The 13,555-nt window shown below is 37.7% G+C and overlaps 1 protein-coding gene and 1 long non-coding RNA gene across 11 annotated transcripts in view; one reads left to right on the top strand and one right to left on the bottom strand.

The window, feature by feature from the left end:
• Window positions 1-13,555, top strand: part of LOC123613985 (uncharacterized) — a 107,683-nt gene that overhangs the window by 35,039 nt on the left and 59,089 nt on the right. For all 10 annotated transcript variants that reach the window (XR_012501840.1, XR_012501838.1, XR_006721410.2 and 7 more), the window contains one exon: window positions 11,962-12,120. This is a non-coding gene — a long non-coding RNA (uncharacterized LOC123613985). The remainder of the gene's footprint in view (window positions 1-11,961; window positions 12,121-13,555) is intronic.
• Window positions 1-13,555, bottom strand: part of CATSPERE (catsper channel auxiliary subunit epsilon) — a 98,663-nt gene that overhangs the window by 24,952 nt on the left and 60,156 nt on the right. Inside the window, exons 10-16 of the mRNA XM_074351736.1 lie at window positions 11,019-11,461; window positions 9,192-9,250; window positions 7,051-7,126; window positions 3,581-3,633; window positions 1,528-1,578; window positions 1,108-1,141; window positions 960-1,039 (exon numbers count right to left, since the gene is read on the bottom strand). Coding sequence (XP_074207837.1) covers window positions 960-1,039; window positions 1,108-1,141; window positions 1,528-1,578; window positions 3,581-3,633; window positions 7,051-7,126; window positions 9,192-9,250; window positions 11,019-11,461 — 796 coding nt within the window. The remainder of the gene's footprint in view (window positions 1-959; window positions 1,040-1,107; window positions 1,142-1,527; window positions 1,579-3,580; window positions 3,634-7,050; window positions 7,127-9,191; window positions 9,251-11,018; window positions 11,462-13,555) is intronic.

Consider the following 13,555-nt stretch of genomic DNA (forward strand, 5'->3'; position numbering starts at 1 on the left):
TTTAGGATAACATGTCGTCTTTGCTCCTTTATGTTATACATTTAAATGACCCCCAGGAGGAGAGGCCAACAGTGGATCTATACCAGTGACTGGGGACATCATTCTTCTTAACCCTGTAAGGTGTAGTCTTAGTGCTGTAGGAGCAGGAGGTTCACTTTCTGCAAATGTAAGCTCTATTTCTCAATATATTTTTTGTGAGTAATAAGTAATAATTTTCATCTTCTGTCTCCTGTTATTCAGTTCACTCAGGATTTGGTCAGGGAAGAGGGGTGCAGTTGGACCTTCTAGGTACTTCAACAGTTCTTTATGATCAGTCACAACTATTCTTAATATCACAAAATTTCTATTGACTTCTAAATACATATCTCTGTCTCAGACAGTTTACATGAACTTCAGATGCTTCCGTGAACGTTTTATTGAACGTTTCCCTCTGGCTGTCACACAGACTTCTCAAATTCAGGAATGTAGAACTCAACTAATCATCTTCTCCCTGCAACCTATCTTTTATTCTCTATTTTATATTACCGTTGATGCTATTAAATTTTTTCCCATTTAGGGAAGCCATGGAGTTCATGAGTTGATTCAGCAAATATTTATTTTTTATTTAAAAAATATTTTTTAAAATTGAAATACAGTCAGTTACACTGTGTCAATTTCTGGCGCACAGCACAATGTCCAGTCATGCATGTACATGCATTCATTTTCATATTCTTTTTCATTAAAGGTTACTACAAGATATTGAATATAGTACCCTGTGCTATACAGAAGAAACTTGGTTTTTAAAAATCTATTTTTATCTATAGTGGCTAAAATTTGCAAATCTCAAACTCCCAAATTTATCCCTTCCCACCCCCTCACCCCACTGGTAACCATAAGTTTGTTTTCTATGAGGCTCCTTTTCATACTTTTATTTTGAAGTTTTCAAAGGAAGTTAAAATTTTTAGTGAGAATATACTTACAATTGAAGTAAAGGGTGAAACTTTTCTTTGAAATTAAGTCTCAGTGGGCAGCCATATTTTTCCCAATCATATTTTACTCTCTAGAAGAGGAAAAATGCTTTAGTTATTTTCTATATTTGGCTGGTTGACAAAATTATAGTTTTCTTACCAAGTGTTTAGATGGTCGATCCCTCAGATATGTCCTGTAAAAGACATTTGCACTACTTAGTATCTTTCCTTTTCTTAAACTTAAAAATTAAAACCATTACTTTGGGTAAAGAGGTATCACAAAAGTCAAACAGATAATTACAAAATACTCTTAAAATATGTGCAGATTAAACAACATGCTTCTAATAGCACATGGATCAAAGAAGAAATCTTAAGAGAAATTTAGAAATATATTCAACTAAATGAAAATGAAAACGCAACTTGTCAAAAGTTGTGAAATGTAGCAAAAGCAGTGCTTAGATGTAAATTTGTAACAAATGCATAGAGTAGAAAAGACTGATGCTAATAGGAATAAATTCTGATTCTAAATTATTGATACATTAATATAAAACTCAATGCTTATGTTAAAAATATTTCTTACTTTTCAATACGGTAATAAAAATCATGATGACGACATTCTTTTTTATGAAATCTATTAAAAAAACATAATGGAGTTGTAACATCATCATTCCTTATTTACTAACACAAACATTTAATTATTTAACTCAGTGATTCTCAAACTTGAAAGTAGCACAGAATCATCACTTAATGAATTAGAATCTCGGGGGTTGGTATGTGGCCCTAGCATTTCTGTTTTTAAAAATCAGCTTCACAAATGTTTGTGAAGACACCAGAATTTGAAATCTAACGTATCTCTTATATTTGATACATATGAGAAATCTGTAGAAAATCTATCAAAGTAAAGGTGAATTTCTTTGAATGGTTTCATTTCTCATAATTTTTTTTTAAAAAACAGAGTTCTAATTGTTACTAGAGACTCAGTTGTGCACATAAGGATATACTTTAAAGAGTCACATAATTTCTAGTTAGGGTTCGTGCAGATGTAAGGCTATCATGGTCTATAAAAATAATAAGAGTTTTTAATAAGTTAAATTATTCCTTTGACTGTTTTTTTTGCTGGCTGCTTTCAGTGTAACTCAGAAGGAACTCTAGTCATCACTGTGTTTATATAGATATTGGAAGTCTGGACCGTTTCCTACCCCGAACTCAAATGAGACCCCAAGAGATGCCCTCCTTCACTGACAACTCTCCTGTCAAAGTGCATAGGCTTCCTTTGCCGACTATGAAAACCTCAGGCCCACCACAGCCTGAATCCAAGATATTAGGGTCATTTTTAGGTTCCCAGAGCAGGGAGTCGTTGACTAAGAGGCCTGGAATAAGGTCCTGAAATCTGTGTTTTCAAACACGCTGTCCAAGTGATCCTGATAAGTAACCTAGTTTGACAGTTGCTCTCTAAACCCTCCCAGAAATTGATTCCAGTGGCTTTGCCTCTCACTGAAGAAGGACGTCTTCATGCAGTGATACTGCATGCAGGGGTACTGGGAATTGATTTTGGTAACATCTTTCTTAGAGCACGTATTCTCAAATTTTAATGTCCCTACTAATCTTAGAAATTTTGTTAAAATAGGGATTCTGACTCAGCAGGTATGAGGTGAGGGCTGAGATTCTGTAAGTTCCCAGGTGATGTCAGTGCTGGCCCATAGAACATACTCTAAGGAGCAACGATGTATACCATCCCAGAAACAGGATGCTATAGGCTGTATAAATCAGTTAGCCTTTGTGTTTTCTGGAAGAGGACTTAACAGGAAATGCAAATACCTGGCTGAATGAGATGGGAATATTTACTTATCTGGCAACTGGTTATAATAATTCAGTACTCAAAAGATTATTAGAATGACAAATGAATAGACCTTTGTTTTGGATGAGAGCAAGACACTTCATAAATAGGCTCAGATAAGAGTCAGTCACCCTGACTGATACATTGCTACCTCCACTGTATATTCCACCTCAATTGGTTTTGTGAATGCTGACCTTGACTTTCTCCCACGGATAAGAAAGGGCTATGGATGACACAAGATCCAGGGTGCGTCATTGTGAACCATAGTAAGATCAATAAAAGTCATACCTCGGGTTTCTCTGGAGAAAACACTGGTGGTTCTGTTAGGTTTGCTCTAAAAAATTTTCCCATAGAAAAAGGTGTAGGAAACTGAGGCTTCTCTCATGTGGTTATAAGCAGTTCTCTGACAGAAATGAAATTATAGCTGGTTTGAGTTGGATGGACAACAGAGGTTAAGTGTTTCTCCCTCTCATTTCTCTGGAAATGAGTTGTAGACTGCAGAGCTAAGAGAGGTGATTTGAAAGATGGAAACTGGCGAATGAAAGGGAAAGATAGAGAAAAATGCTGGTAATAGAGAAAGAGGTGAAATCTTTTTCTCTTTTAGTACGATTCAAATGTAATATTTGACTTGGCAAAAAGTTCAAACAAATCTGGTTTGGACAAATTGTCAATTCATAATGGATTTCATTATGACGTGTTAGTCATTAGGCTAATATTATTGCTAGTAATTACCATTTAGTTCACCATTTGTTTTAAAACGTGAAGAGTAAGACAGGTCAAATGCAAATATACTTGCCCTTTGACAGCGATGAATTTTTTAGCATCACAGCCCACAGCTATTTGGAACACCTAAAGTAAAGTAATTTAGGTGATGAGTTCAGCGGTTCCGAGTCACATGATCTAAAATATTACTACAGCCAAGGGCAATTACATTTTAGACTTGAAATAATCCTTTAAATGTAGGGTTCTGTTGTACTACTTTGTGTTTTCCTCCTTCTTTGATCACTTTTTCTCTTTCTTTGCTTCTTTCCACCCTTACTGCTCTCAAGGCCCGAAGGTTGGGTCTCTGCTCTCTTACATCAGTATCTCTGAGACCTGATCTGGTCTTATCTTTCACCAGCACCTCTGTGATCAGGACTGTCAACTCTGTGGTTCCAGCTTGCACCTGACTCCCCTGGCAGTTTTCTATATCTATTAATTTGACTTCTTTTTAACCAGAGTCCTGGTCCTTCCTCTGAGATAGGCTACTTCTATTTCTACCTGGCTCCAGGACACTTTACTCACTGCTGTCTACCCTGCCCCCACCCAAGGCTTTCTAAGTGAGATCTAGACACTTGCATTCTGTCTTAAATATGTCCTGTATGTTGCATATTTCCACAAGGCAAATCTAAAGAAAAATCCCTAATACTCCTTACCCTAAAGAAGGACTTGGGGATCAGGAGGGTGGGGATAAAGAATGATGTCCAGCCAAGCTTTATGGATTTAAAGAGTTGCACCTGCGAAACCAAAACCTTTCAGGCTTCATTTGCAAGGGATGTTCTACAGCAGGAGTCCATGAATCTTATTTCTTGAACCACCTGATCTCACCCATAGGACCTGATTTGTTATCTCAACAATTCTACCCACAGTCCTTGCTGTCCATTGTCATTAAATCTTTTCCCATCAAATATGTTCAGAGAAATGGGTCTGCCCTTTTTCTTTACTAAATTTTCCGTATAACGTACATGGTTGGCTGAGGTCCTCAAATTTTTCATAGTTAGATCATCACTTGATGATCTTATTTGTAACATCACTTCTTTTCTGGGTCCTAGTTCACAAAAATCATCCCTCAGAATCAACAGCCATGACTAGGATTAAAAATACGAGTTGACCTGCAGGTGGCTCTTGAACAGGAGCATGGGCACAGGATGTGGGAAGCAGGAATAATCCTTTTTTTATTCACTGCTGGAGGGCTGACACATGTTCCCTAGGACTGGACATCTAATTAGAGAGATTTGGACATATAGCCCAAAGGATAATAATGAGTGTACCGGTTTTCTTTATTTAATGTTCTTCTCTTAAGTGGAGAGACAGGGCAGAACTGCGCCTGCCTTAGCTCAGAATCAGACACAGCCATTCTCTCTAACTGGACGGAACAACTGAACTGAGGAAGGAATTCTAAAGGCCTTCAACACAGAAATATTGATAGACAACGCATTAGACAAAGTGTAGTCCTCTCTCCCTGGGGAAATTCGTCTTGGAAGGAATTACTAAGGCCCTCTGGGGACTGGCTTACTAGGGTGGCCTCACTGCGTTCTGCTTCTTGGTGTATGGTTAAAAACCGAGATGCAGCCCTGTTGGAGCTGCCTCTGCTGAAGATAGGAGGACTAAGTGACAAAGATGGCAGATTCCTGTTCAGATGGTTCAGACCATGGTCCGTTTGCTCCAGCACGTTTAGCAAGGGCCTAACGTCATGCAACTAGAGAAGTCTGTGGGCCCTATGCCTCTGTAATAAATTTATCTGGGAGATTGACAACTTGCTTACCAGCACAAAGAAGGGTCCCTGTGGTTGAAGGCACACCTTGTAGTTGCGTACATGTTTTTATTTTCCTGGCTAGCTGGAGGACCTACCTCCACAAGGCCACATTTTCCTGTTGACCAAAGGGCTATGTATGACATATTTCTCCATTCTGTTTCAGTGGGTGGGTCAATACAGACTACCTGCAGTGGCATGCATGGTGGCTGGATTTGAACTGTCCCTGTCTTGGGGTGTGCCAAGGAAGGAACCAGGAATATTAGATGATTACTCTGTGGTAGGTACTCTTCTGGGCACTTAACAAAAATTATCTCATTTAATGCGCTCAGCAAAGTAGATAAATACTGCAAGGTAGATTCTATATTTCCTCTTTTACCAATGAGGCAGCTGAAATTTAGAGTGTTTAGTAGCTTTTCGAAGCCTGCAGGTGGTAGAGCTTGGATTTGAACTCAGGTTAGATTAACCTGCTTTTGTAATGCCTGGGCTGGGCAGGAAAGGGTGAATAAGGATCCCTAACAAATCTATAAATTAGACAGAGGAAAGGTTGGAGGAAAGCACATGCTTCAGGAAGGCATCGTGTATGGAATAGGGTGGAGCTGTTGAGGAGCTGAAGATGGAACACACAGACCGAGGCTGGGCCAGGAACTTGCGAGGTCTCATCTTTGCTTCCTCGGCAGATTAAGCTAGGAAGGCAGCATGGTAGGTAGACGGGGGAGTGGTGGGTACGCATCTGCAGGCAGTTTCCTGGGGAAGCAGTATGTGTCAGCAGAGCTCAAGGGTGGATCACATCTGCCTCAATTCAAGGCTTCCTCTAAATTCATGGAACCTTGTCCTGGTAGGAACAGGTTCCTTGTGCTGGCGTCTCGAAGAGCAGGCACTGTGTTTCATTTAACTCTGAGTTCTTCATGTAGGGATTCCTCATTGTGCTATGACTGCTGTGTAGTGGGTGCTCAATATATGTTTATTGATTATTAGTTGGGCTGAGAAGGAGCAAAGGGAGGAGGCACCCCTCAGCGTGGAACAAAGACTCAAAGGAGGTGCTGGTGGGTGGTTGCCTGCTCAGCCCACTGCTGCATCATCACATTGCTATGCCTTTGAGCACGCCTCTCCCTGCAGCTCTCTCTGCGCCTGCCCACGCAGCTTCTCCTGATTCTTCAGCAGCCAGTTTCTGCATCACCTTTATGCATCACCTTTCCCTCCCAATCAAAATTGCTCACTCTTTCCTCTGGGCTATTTGATAATTGTAAATCTCACGTTCTCTTATACTAGCTTATAGCTTCCCCTTGGGAAGGGGCTCTTTTCATCTTTGTGACTCCCATTACTTAAGCACATGGACTGAAACATAGCAGGCATGTCATACATTTTTTTGAATGAAGAAATGATTCAGTTTTTTGAATAAATACGTGCAGGATAAATATGGACATGACTGGCAGTCTTCTCTGACAAGCCATATCCAACTTTAGCTGTTCCCATTGACTTTAGTTTTCCTTTACACAGTTTTATTTATTTTCAAAAACTAATAATTTTACACCTTTGTGCGTGTTTATATATCTCACTTCTGATAGTAAACTCATAGAAAGCAGTAATCTTATCTTCTCTTCCCAAGGTAAATAATGCCATCGCTACAGTGAAATATTACAGTGTTGCTATGTATTAGGGGAATGGTGTTGAATGGGGTTGGTATGTATTATTTAGTTTACCACCTTGTATTACTGAAGTAAATTTTTTGATCTTCTACCCATGTCACTTACCTTTTGGGTTATTGGACATATTTTCGCAAATTCACTAAACCTAACCTGGATGAGCAAAAGACCCGTGTTCTGGTGTCTAGGAGAAACAACACATATAGGTGACTATAGAATCACAAGGGAGGCAGGCATGACTCTGCCTTTCTGTAGAGCAGATCAAAACCCCCATGAACATGATCTGATGGAACCCCCGCCCCCCACGAGGAATTCTAGACACCTGGAGGATGGGGGTGACTGCTTCTAAGGTGCACTGTGGTCATATCCTAAGGTCACTCCCACCTCAGGGCATTCTGTATTTTGACCAGCATAGGGTCAGCACAGTGGGAAATAGAATGAGCATCTATCAGCATTTCAACCCCTCCTGTTTCATGAACACCCTCAGTCCCCTGAAGGTAGGGCTCTGCTGCTGACAGCTTGCCCTGCTTCCTGATGGTATTATAAGGTTATAGCCACTGTATAGGTTCCTTCTCTAGCCTCTGCAGATTTTTTCCCCTCCTATTGATAATGCCTTTTGAACAATAAAGAATAAAATTGTGAAATTAGTTTTCTGATTCACAGTATGCTGCCTAATGTGATCTGACTGGAACCAAGAGGGAGACTGGACATAATGCCTTTGTAGATTATGAAATACACATGAATCACTTTGTGCTCAGGCTCAAAGATCACAGAAGAAAAGATTTTAAAAGTATTATTTATACCCTGCCACTGCTAAGGTTTTTACTTTTTAAAAAAACTGGGGAAAAGCATACACAAACCACCAACAAATGTCCTTTTCATTCCAATATTCATTGTATCTTAATATTTATCATATATTAGATATAAAAAGACTAAATAAGGGAGGATACAAGTAGCACATTTTTGTATTTTTAAATCACTGTACCATATTTCATCAATTCTAAGATACATTTTTTAAAATTTCCTTCAACAATTTTGGAATCAGGAAGCATCTTATAATTATGCCAACTATTGCCTTTTACCCCAATTTGATGGAGTCTTTGACTTGATAAATTCAGTAATATAGTATAGATCTGTAAAAGGACACTAAAGTAAATACTGCATCTTCAATTTGCTACACAATTTTGCTGATATACAGGTTTTGGTTTTTTTTTTTCCTTTCCTGCCATTGCTAATTTCAAAGCTTTTGGTATTTTTTTGTCAAGCCTCAGACTGACCTAAAGTATCCTGGCTAATTTGCTGTGTATTGTACAGCAACAGAATGCTGAGTAAATATCCACAAAACCAAAAGTACCCAAAGGAATCCACAATGCTAGAAGAGTCAAGAATAAAGTTAGTGGTTGAGGGAAAAAGGAACACATTGAGCCTCTCTTGACTATTGTGTCTAAAGTAGCATTTCCTCCTGACACTTCCTGGTCGTTCTCTACCGCTTCTGTTTTATTTTCTTAATAGCACTTATAATTATTTGGGATCATCTTGCTTATTTACTTCATTACGTGCTGCTTGTCTTACCCCACTAGAGGTATGTCTCATGACAGCAGTACTCCATGTTTCTTGTTCACCATGTGTTGTGAACACTTACTAGAGTGCTTGGCACGGAGTGGGTGATCAAACTCACATGGAGTAGCTGCAGAGAGACCAAAGAAAAATAGACCTTTTCCTAGAATAGTGGTATCTTTCCAGAAAATACATTGAGTCAGGACATAATGAGAACCTTATCAATGCCTTAAGACACAATTCTGTGTTGGCTGCCTTCCTTCAGAAATTGTGTAGGTGCTACCTTATTCCAAGACTCCGAGATAGTGTTTTGTCTGATTCTACTCATAATTAAAGACTTTTTTTCGGATATTCAAGTTCTAGTTTTTGCTTAAGGGTAGTATGTAAAGACTTTGGGATGGGAATGAATGATAAAAGATGCTCAGAATTGTTGAATTAAGAAACAGCCTGTTTTTTTGTACCTTCAATTGGATGAATAGCACCTTCAGATAGGTCATGTTTCCATTTAATTAAAGGAGCATTTTACATTGCTATACAGAATACTAATTTCACATCTTGCCAGATATTTAAAGGAATTTGAAATCTGGATATTTAAAAGGATATGAGGCAATTTCAATAAAAGAATACCTATAAGTCAGTAACCTGAATAGCATATTTAATATTGAGTAGGTTCTTTTAAAAGTCACACTTACTGCAATGTGAAATAATCATCTACTGCCTCATAGTTGATATTCTGAGAAAATGTTACAGTCTGAAAAAGAAAATAAAAAGTTTATGTAAAGTAGAAAAATTGGGAATAGGGACAATGGATACTTTCAAGTAGATTGAAATCTTTCTTTAGGTAAGAAGAATAATATATTTAGCATTTTTTCCTAATTTATTTTCTTTTCTAGCTCAGAAACTACCATTATGTATATGTTAGATTTAATTTGTTATATTTTCTTATTTTGCTTTTAATTTTATATCATCACATTTATTTATATTGCTTCTCTCTCCCTCCTTATTTAACTTTTGTTATAGAAATATTATTTTTATTTTTTATTTACATCCTTAGCATAGCAAACTTTCACTTTCTTCTGTTTTCTGTAATCTGCCTCTGGACCTTTTTATTTCCTCTTTGAAGTTTTTAATCGATTACAGATATCATATAGTCTGTAATTGTTGAGACTATGGGGAATTATTTGTCTGAACCTTTCTTCAGCTCCGTTTGGTTCTTCTTTATATTTTCTGACTCTGTTAAACTTCTCACTTTGCTCAAGCCATTCTCCAGTTTGTTGAGTGTCTTTATGATCCTTACCTTCAACACTTTATTAAGTAGATTGCTTATCTCCATTTCGCTTAGTAGTTCTTCTGGGGTTTTATCTTGTTCCCTTGTTTACTCACCTCATTTTGCCTAATTCTCTAATTTTTCATAATGATATTGTGCCAAAAGATAGTTTTGAAATTTTAAAAATTATTTTTGAATATCTTAATTGACCTAATTCTTTTTCAAAAATTGAGGTTCAATTGATAGGTAATATTATATTAGTCTCAAGTGTACAAGCTTAAGGGAGCTGAGCCTAGAAAGAGGAAGTGGGGAGAACACACAATATTTGGGAAGAAATTGTAGTAACATGTAAAACAATTATGCTACAGTATTACTTAGGAAGATAATCTACAAAACCATAGACAAAAAATTTATACCAGTTGTGGTAGATTATTTACAAAGATGGCTGCAATAATTTCTCCCATTCCTGGATGCATGTCCCTTTACAGTGTATGTTTGCTGCTCTTCTATTAAGAGGTGGAGTCTGTTTCCCCATCCTGTTAATCTGGGCGAGCCTTGTGAATTATTTTGATGAGTAGAATATGGCCAAACCTAGGTCTTGAAAGGCCTCGTGACTTCTGCTCTCACCATTTGGAACACTGCCCTGAAATTACCAAGTAAAGAAGCCAGGTCTAGCCTGCAGGATAGAGGACCCATAGAGCAGAGACAAGTGCTCCAGCTGAGGTCCCTTATACTAACAAGCCAGTGCTTCCACCAAGCATTTGACACGTGAATGAGGTCATCTTACATTATCCTGTCCCAGGCAAGCTATCAGATGACCACAGCCTCATGAATGAACACAGAATGAAACCAGCAGAGCTGCCCAGCTACTCATAACCAAAATTGCTGACCCGCAGAACTAGTTGTTGTTTGAAGCCATTAGGTTTAGGGGTGGTGTTATACTACCGGACATAGCAGATGGAACTCTACAGAAAAGTCACGCATTAAAAAAAAAGAAAAAGGAAACGAACAATACAATTGACAGTCAGAGTTCTGCAGGAATGTGCTTTTAAGTGGCAAACAGGCCCTGGATATTGAAAGTAAAAGTTGTCACTCAGGAATTAATGACTTACCATATTATTTATTTAAAAACGTAGATATTTCTCAACATTTTTGAAGCTAAACTTGAGGGGAAATCCATTTTTTTTAAAGTCAATATTATAGTTTAACATTTATTAAAATAAAATGAAGGAATTTTAAAATAATAACTTACCATGTTTTTAATGCTGTATCCTAAGGCAGTTTCATAGTGAACTTGTTGTTTTTTATCTAATATTTTGGGGCCATATGATTCCACAATGATGTACAGACCAGTATTTTCTGGATAGACTATTAGAGCCCAAAATGACAGGTTTTGTCCCTTGTCCAATAAGTAAAAAGCAACAAAAATATTATTGTGAAATTCCCAGTAGGGACATTTTTCTTCTGTCTTAAAAATTGCACTGTGTGCTTCCAGTATTAAGGGATATTCCTGTCGCTGTATTTCACCATTTTCAAAAACGTATATGAGATATACTTGACCAGATGAATCCAAGGAAATTAATGATTTTATTCTGTTACTTGTCCATAAATGTAGTTTCACTGCATCTTCAGCAGACACCTTGGAATAAAACATTACATTATTTTCCATTTTTATCACAATATTTCCAAAATAATCTGGAAAAAAGAGAAAAAAGTTTCTGTTATTCTGAGTTAATGTAAATCCATGCTGTTTTATTTAAGTGCGCTATTAACCAAAGCAATTTCTTTCACAATGACTATTTATATACTTGGAGAAAATTAGAGTGTTCGGGCACAAACCCACAACTTAACACAGTGCTTGAGAGCTTCTCTCCCACTGCATAGTAGAGTGGTTTTTTTTTTTTCTGGATATGTTTCTCCTTGCATTCACTGTATCACTTTTGTAATCACATCATTTATATAGAAGAAAGAACTGGAATTAGTGCATTAAATAAAAATGAGGACGAGCATGACAGAAATGGTATTATTAGGAAGCATTGGGTTATGGACTGAACTATAACCCCGCAAAATGCGTATTTCGAAGCCCTAACTCTCGTGACTATATTTGGAAGTAGAGTCCGTAAGGAGGAAATTAAGGTTAAATGAGGTCAGAATGGTGAGGCCCTAATCCAGTATGACTGATGTCTTTATCACAGGAAGAAGATACACCAGAATATCTTTCTCTGTATGCACAAAGAGGAAAGGTCATGTGAGGACACAAGAAGGTGGCCAATGTCTCAAAGCCAGGAGGAGAGTTTTCCATCAGAAACCAACCTTGGTGACACTTTGACCTTGGACTTCTAGTCTCCAGAATGGTGAGAAAATGAATTTCTATTGTTTAAACCACCTGGTCTGTGGTATTTTCTTATGGCAGCCATAGCAGGCTAAAACAATTGGGATGAGGAAATGAAGAAATGGTGGTGGTGGTGGTGAGCTGTCACATCTTCAGGGTCACTCTAAAAATAATAATCAACTTTCTCTCCATAATAGAGTATTATGCCCAAATCATAGAGGTTCATAAACAGTAAGTCTCTTAACCTCTTTGGTTCAATAGCCGTATCTATAAAATGAACCATTGGACTAGTTGGTTTCATAGCTTTCTTTTCAGATACATTACATATGGATAGCTCCTAGGAATATACTTTCTTTAATTTTCAAAATATAACATTTAGAGAAGGCTGGCTGAAAGGAGGAAGGTGAATTCAGAGTTAGGGAGGTTCAGAGTATTTTCTGCTTATGCAGCTTACATTTGGAATCTGAATAATTAAGTGACAGTTTCACACACACACACACACAAAAAAGCAAGAAGTTATATTCTTTTTTTTTTAACATTTTTTATTGATTTATAATCATTTTACAATGTTGTGTCAAATTCCAGTGTTCAGCACAATTTTTCAGTCATTCATGGACATATACACACTCATTGTCACATTTTTTTCTGAGTTATCATAACATTTTGTGTATATTTCCCTGTGCTATACAGTGTAATCTTGTTCATCTATTCTACAATTTTGAAATCCCAGTCTATCCCTTCCCACCCTCCACCCCCCTGGAACCACAAGTCTGTATTCTCTGTCTGTGAGTCTATTTCTGTCCTGTATTTACGCTTTGTTTTTGTTTGTTTGTTTTTGTTTTTGTTTTTTAGATTCCACATATGAGCGATCTCATATGGTATTTTTCTTTCTCTTTCTGGCTTACTTCACTTAGAATGACATTCTCCAGGAGCATCCATGTTGCTGCAAATGGCATTATGTTGTCGGTTTTTATGGCTGAGTAGTATTCCATTGTATAAATATACCACATCTTCTTTATCCAGTTACCTGTTGATGGACATTAGGCTGTTTCCATGTTTTGGCTATTGTAAATAGTGCTGCTATGAACATTGGGGTGCAGGTGTCATCCTGAAGTAGATTTCCTTCTGGATACAAGCCCAGGAATGGGATTCCTGGGTCATACGGTAAGTCTATTTCTAGTCTTTTGAGGAATCTCCACACTGTTTTCCATAGTGGCTGCACCAAACTGCATTCCCACCAGCAGTGTAGGAGGGTTCCCCTTTCTCCACAGCCTCTCCAGCATTTGTCATTTGTGGATTTTTGAATGATGGCCATTCTGACTGGTGTGAGGTGATACTTCATTGTAGTTTTGATTTGCATTTCTCTGATAATTAGTGATATTGAGCATTTTTTCATGTGCTTTTTGATCATTTGTATGTCTTCCTTGGAGAATTGCTTGTTTAGGTCTTCTGCCCAT

Source organism: Camelus bactrianus, chromosome 23, assembly GCF_048773025.1.
Source record: "Camelus bactrianus isolate YW-2024 breed Bactrian camel chromosome 23, ASM4877302v1, whole genome shotgun sequence".
NCBI lineage: Eukaryota > Metazoa > Chordata > Mammalia > Artiodactyla > Camelidae > Camelus > Camelus bactrianus.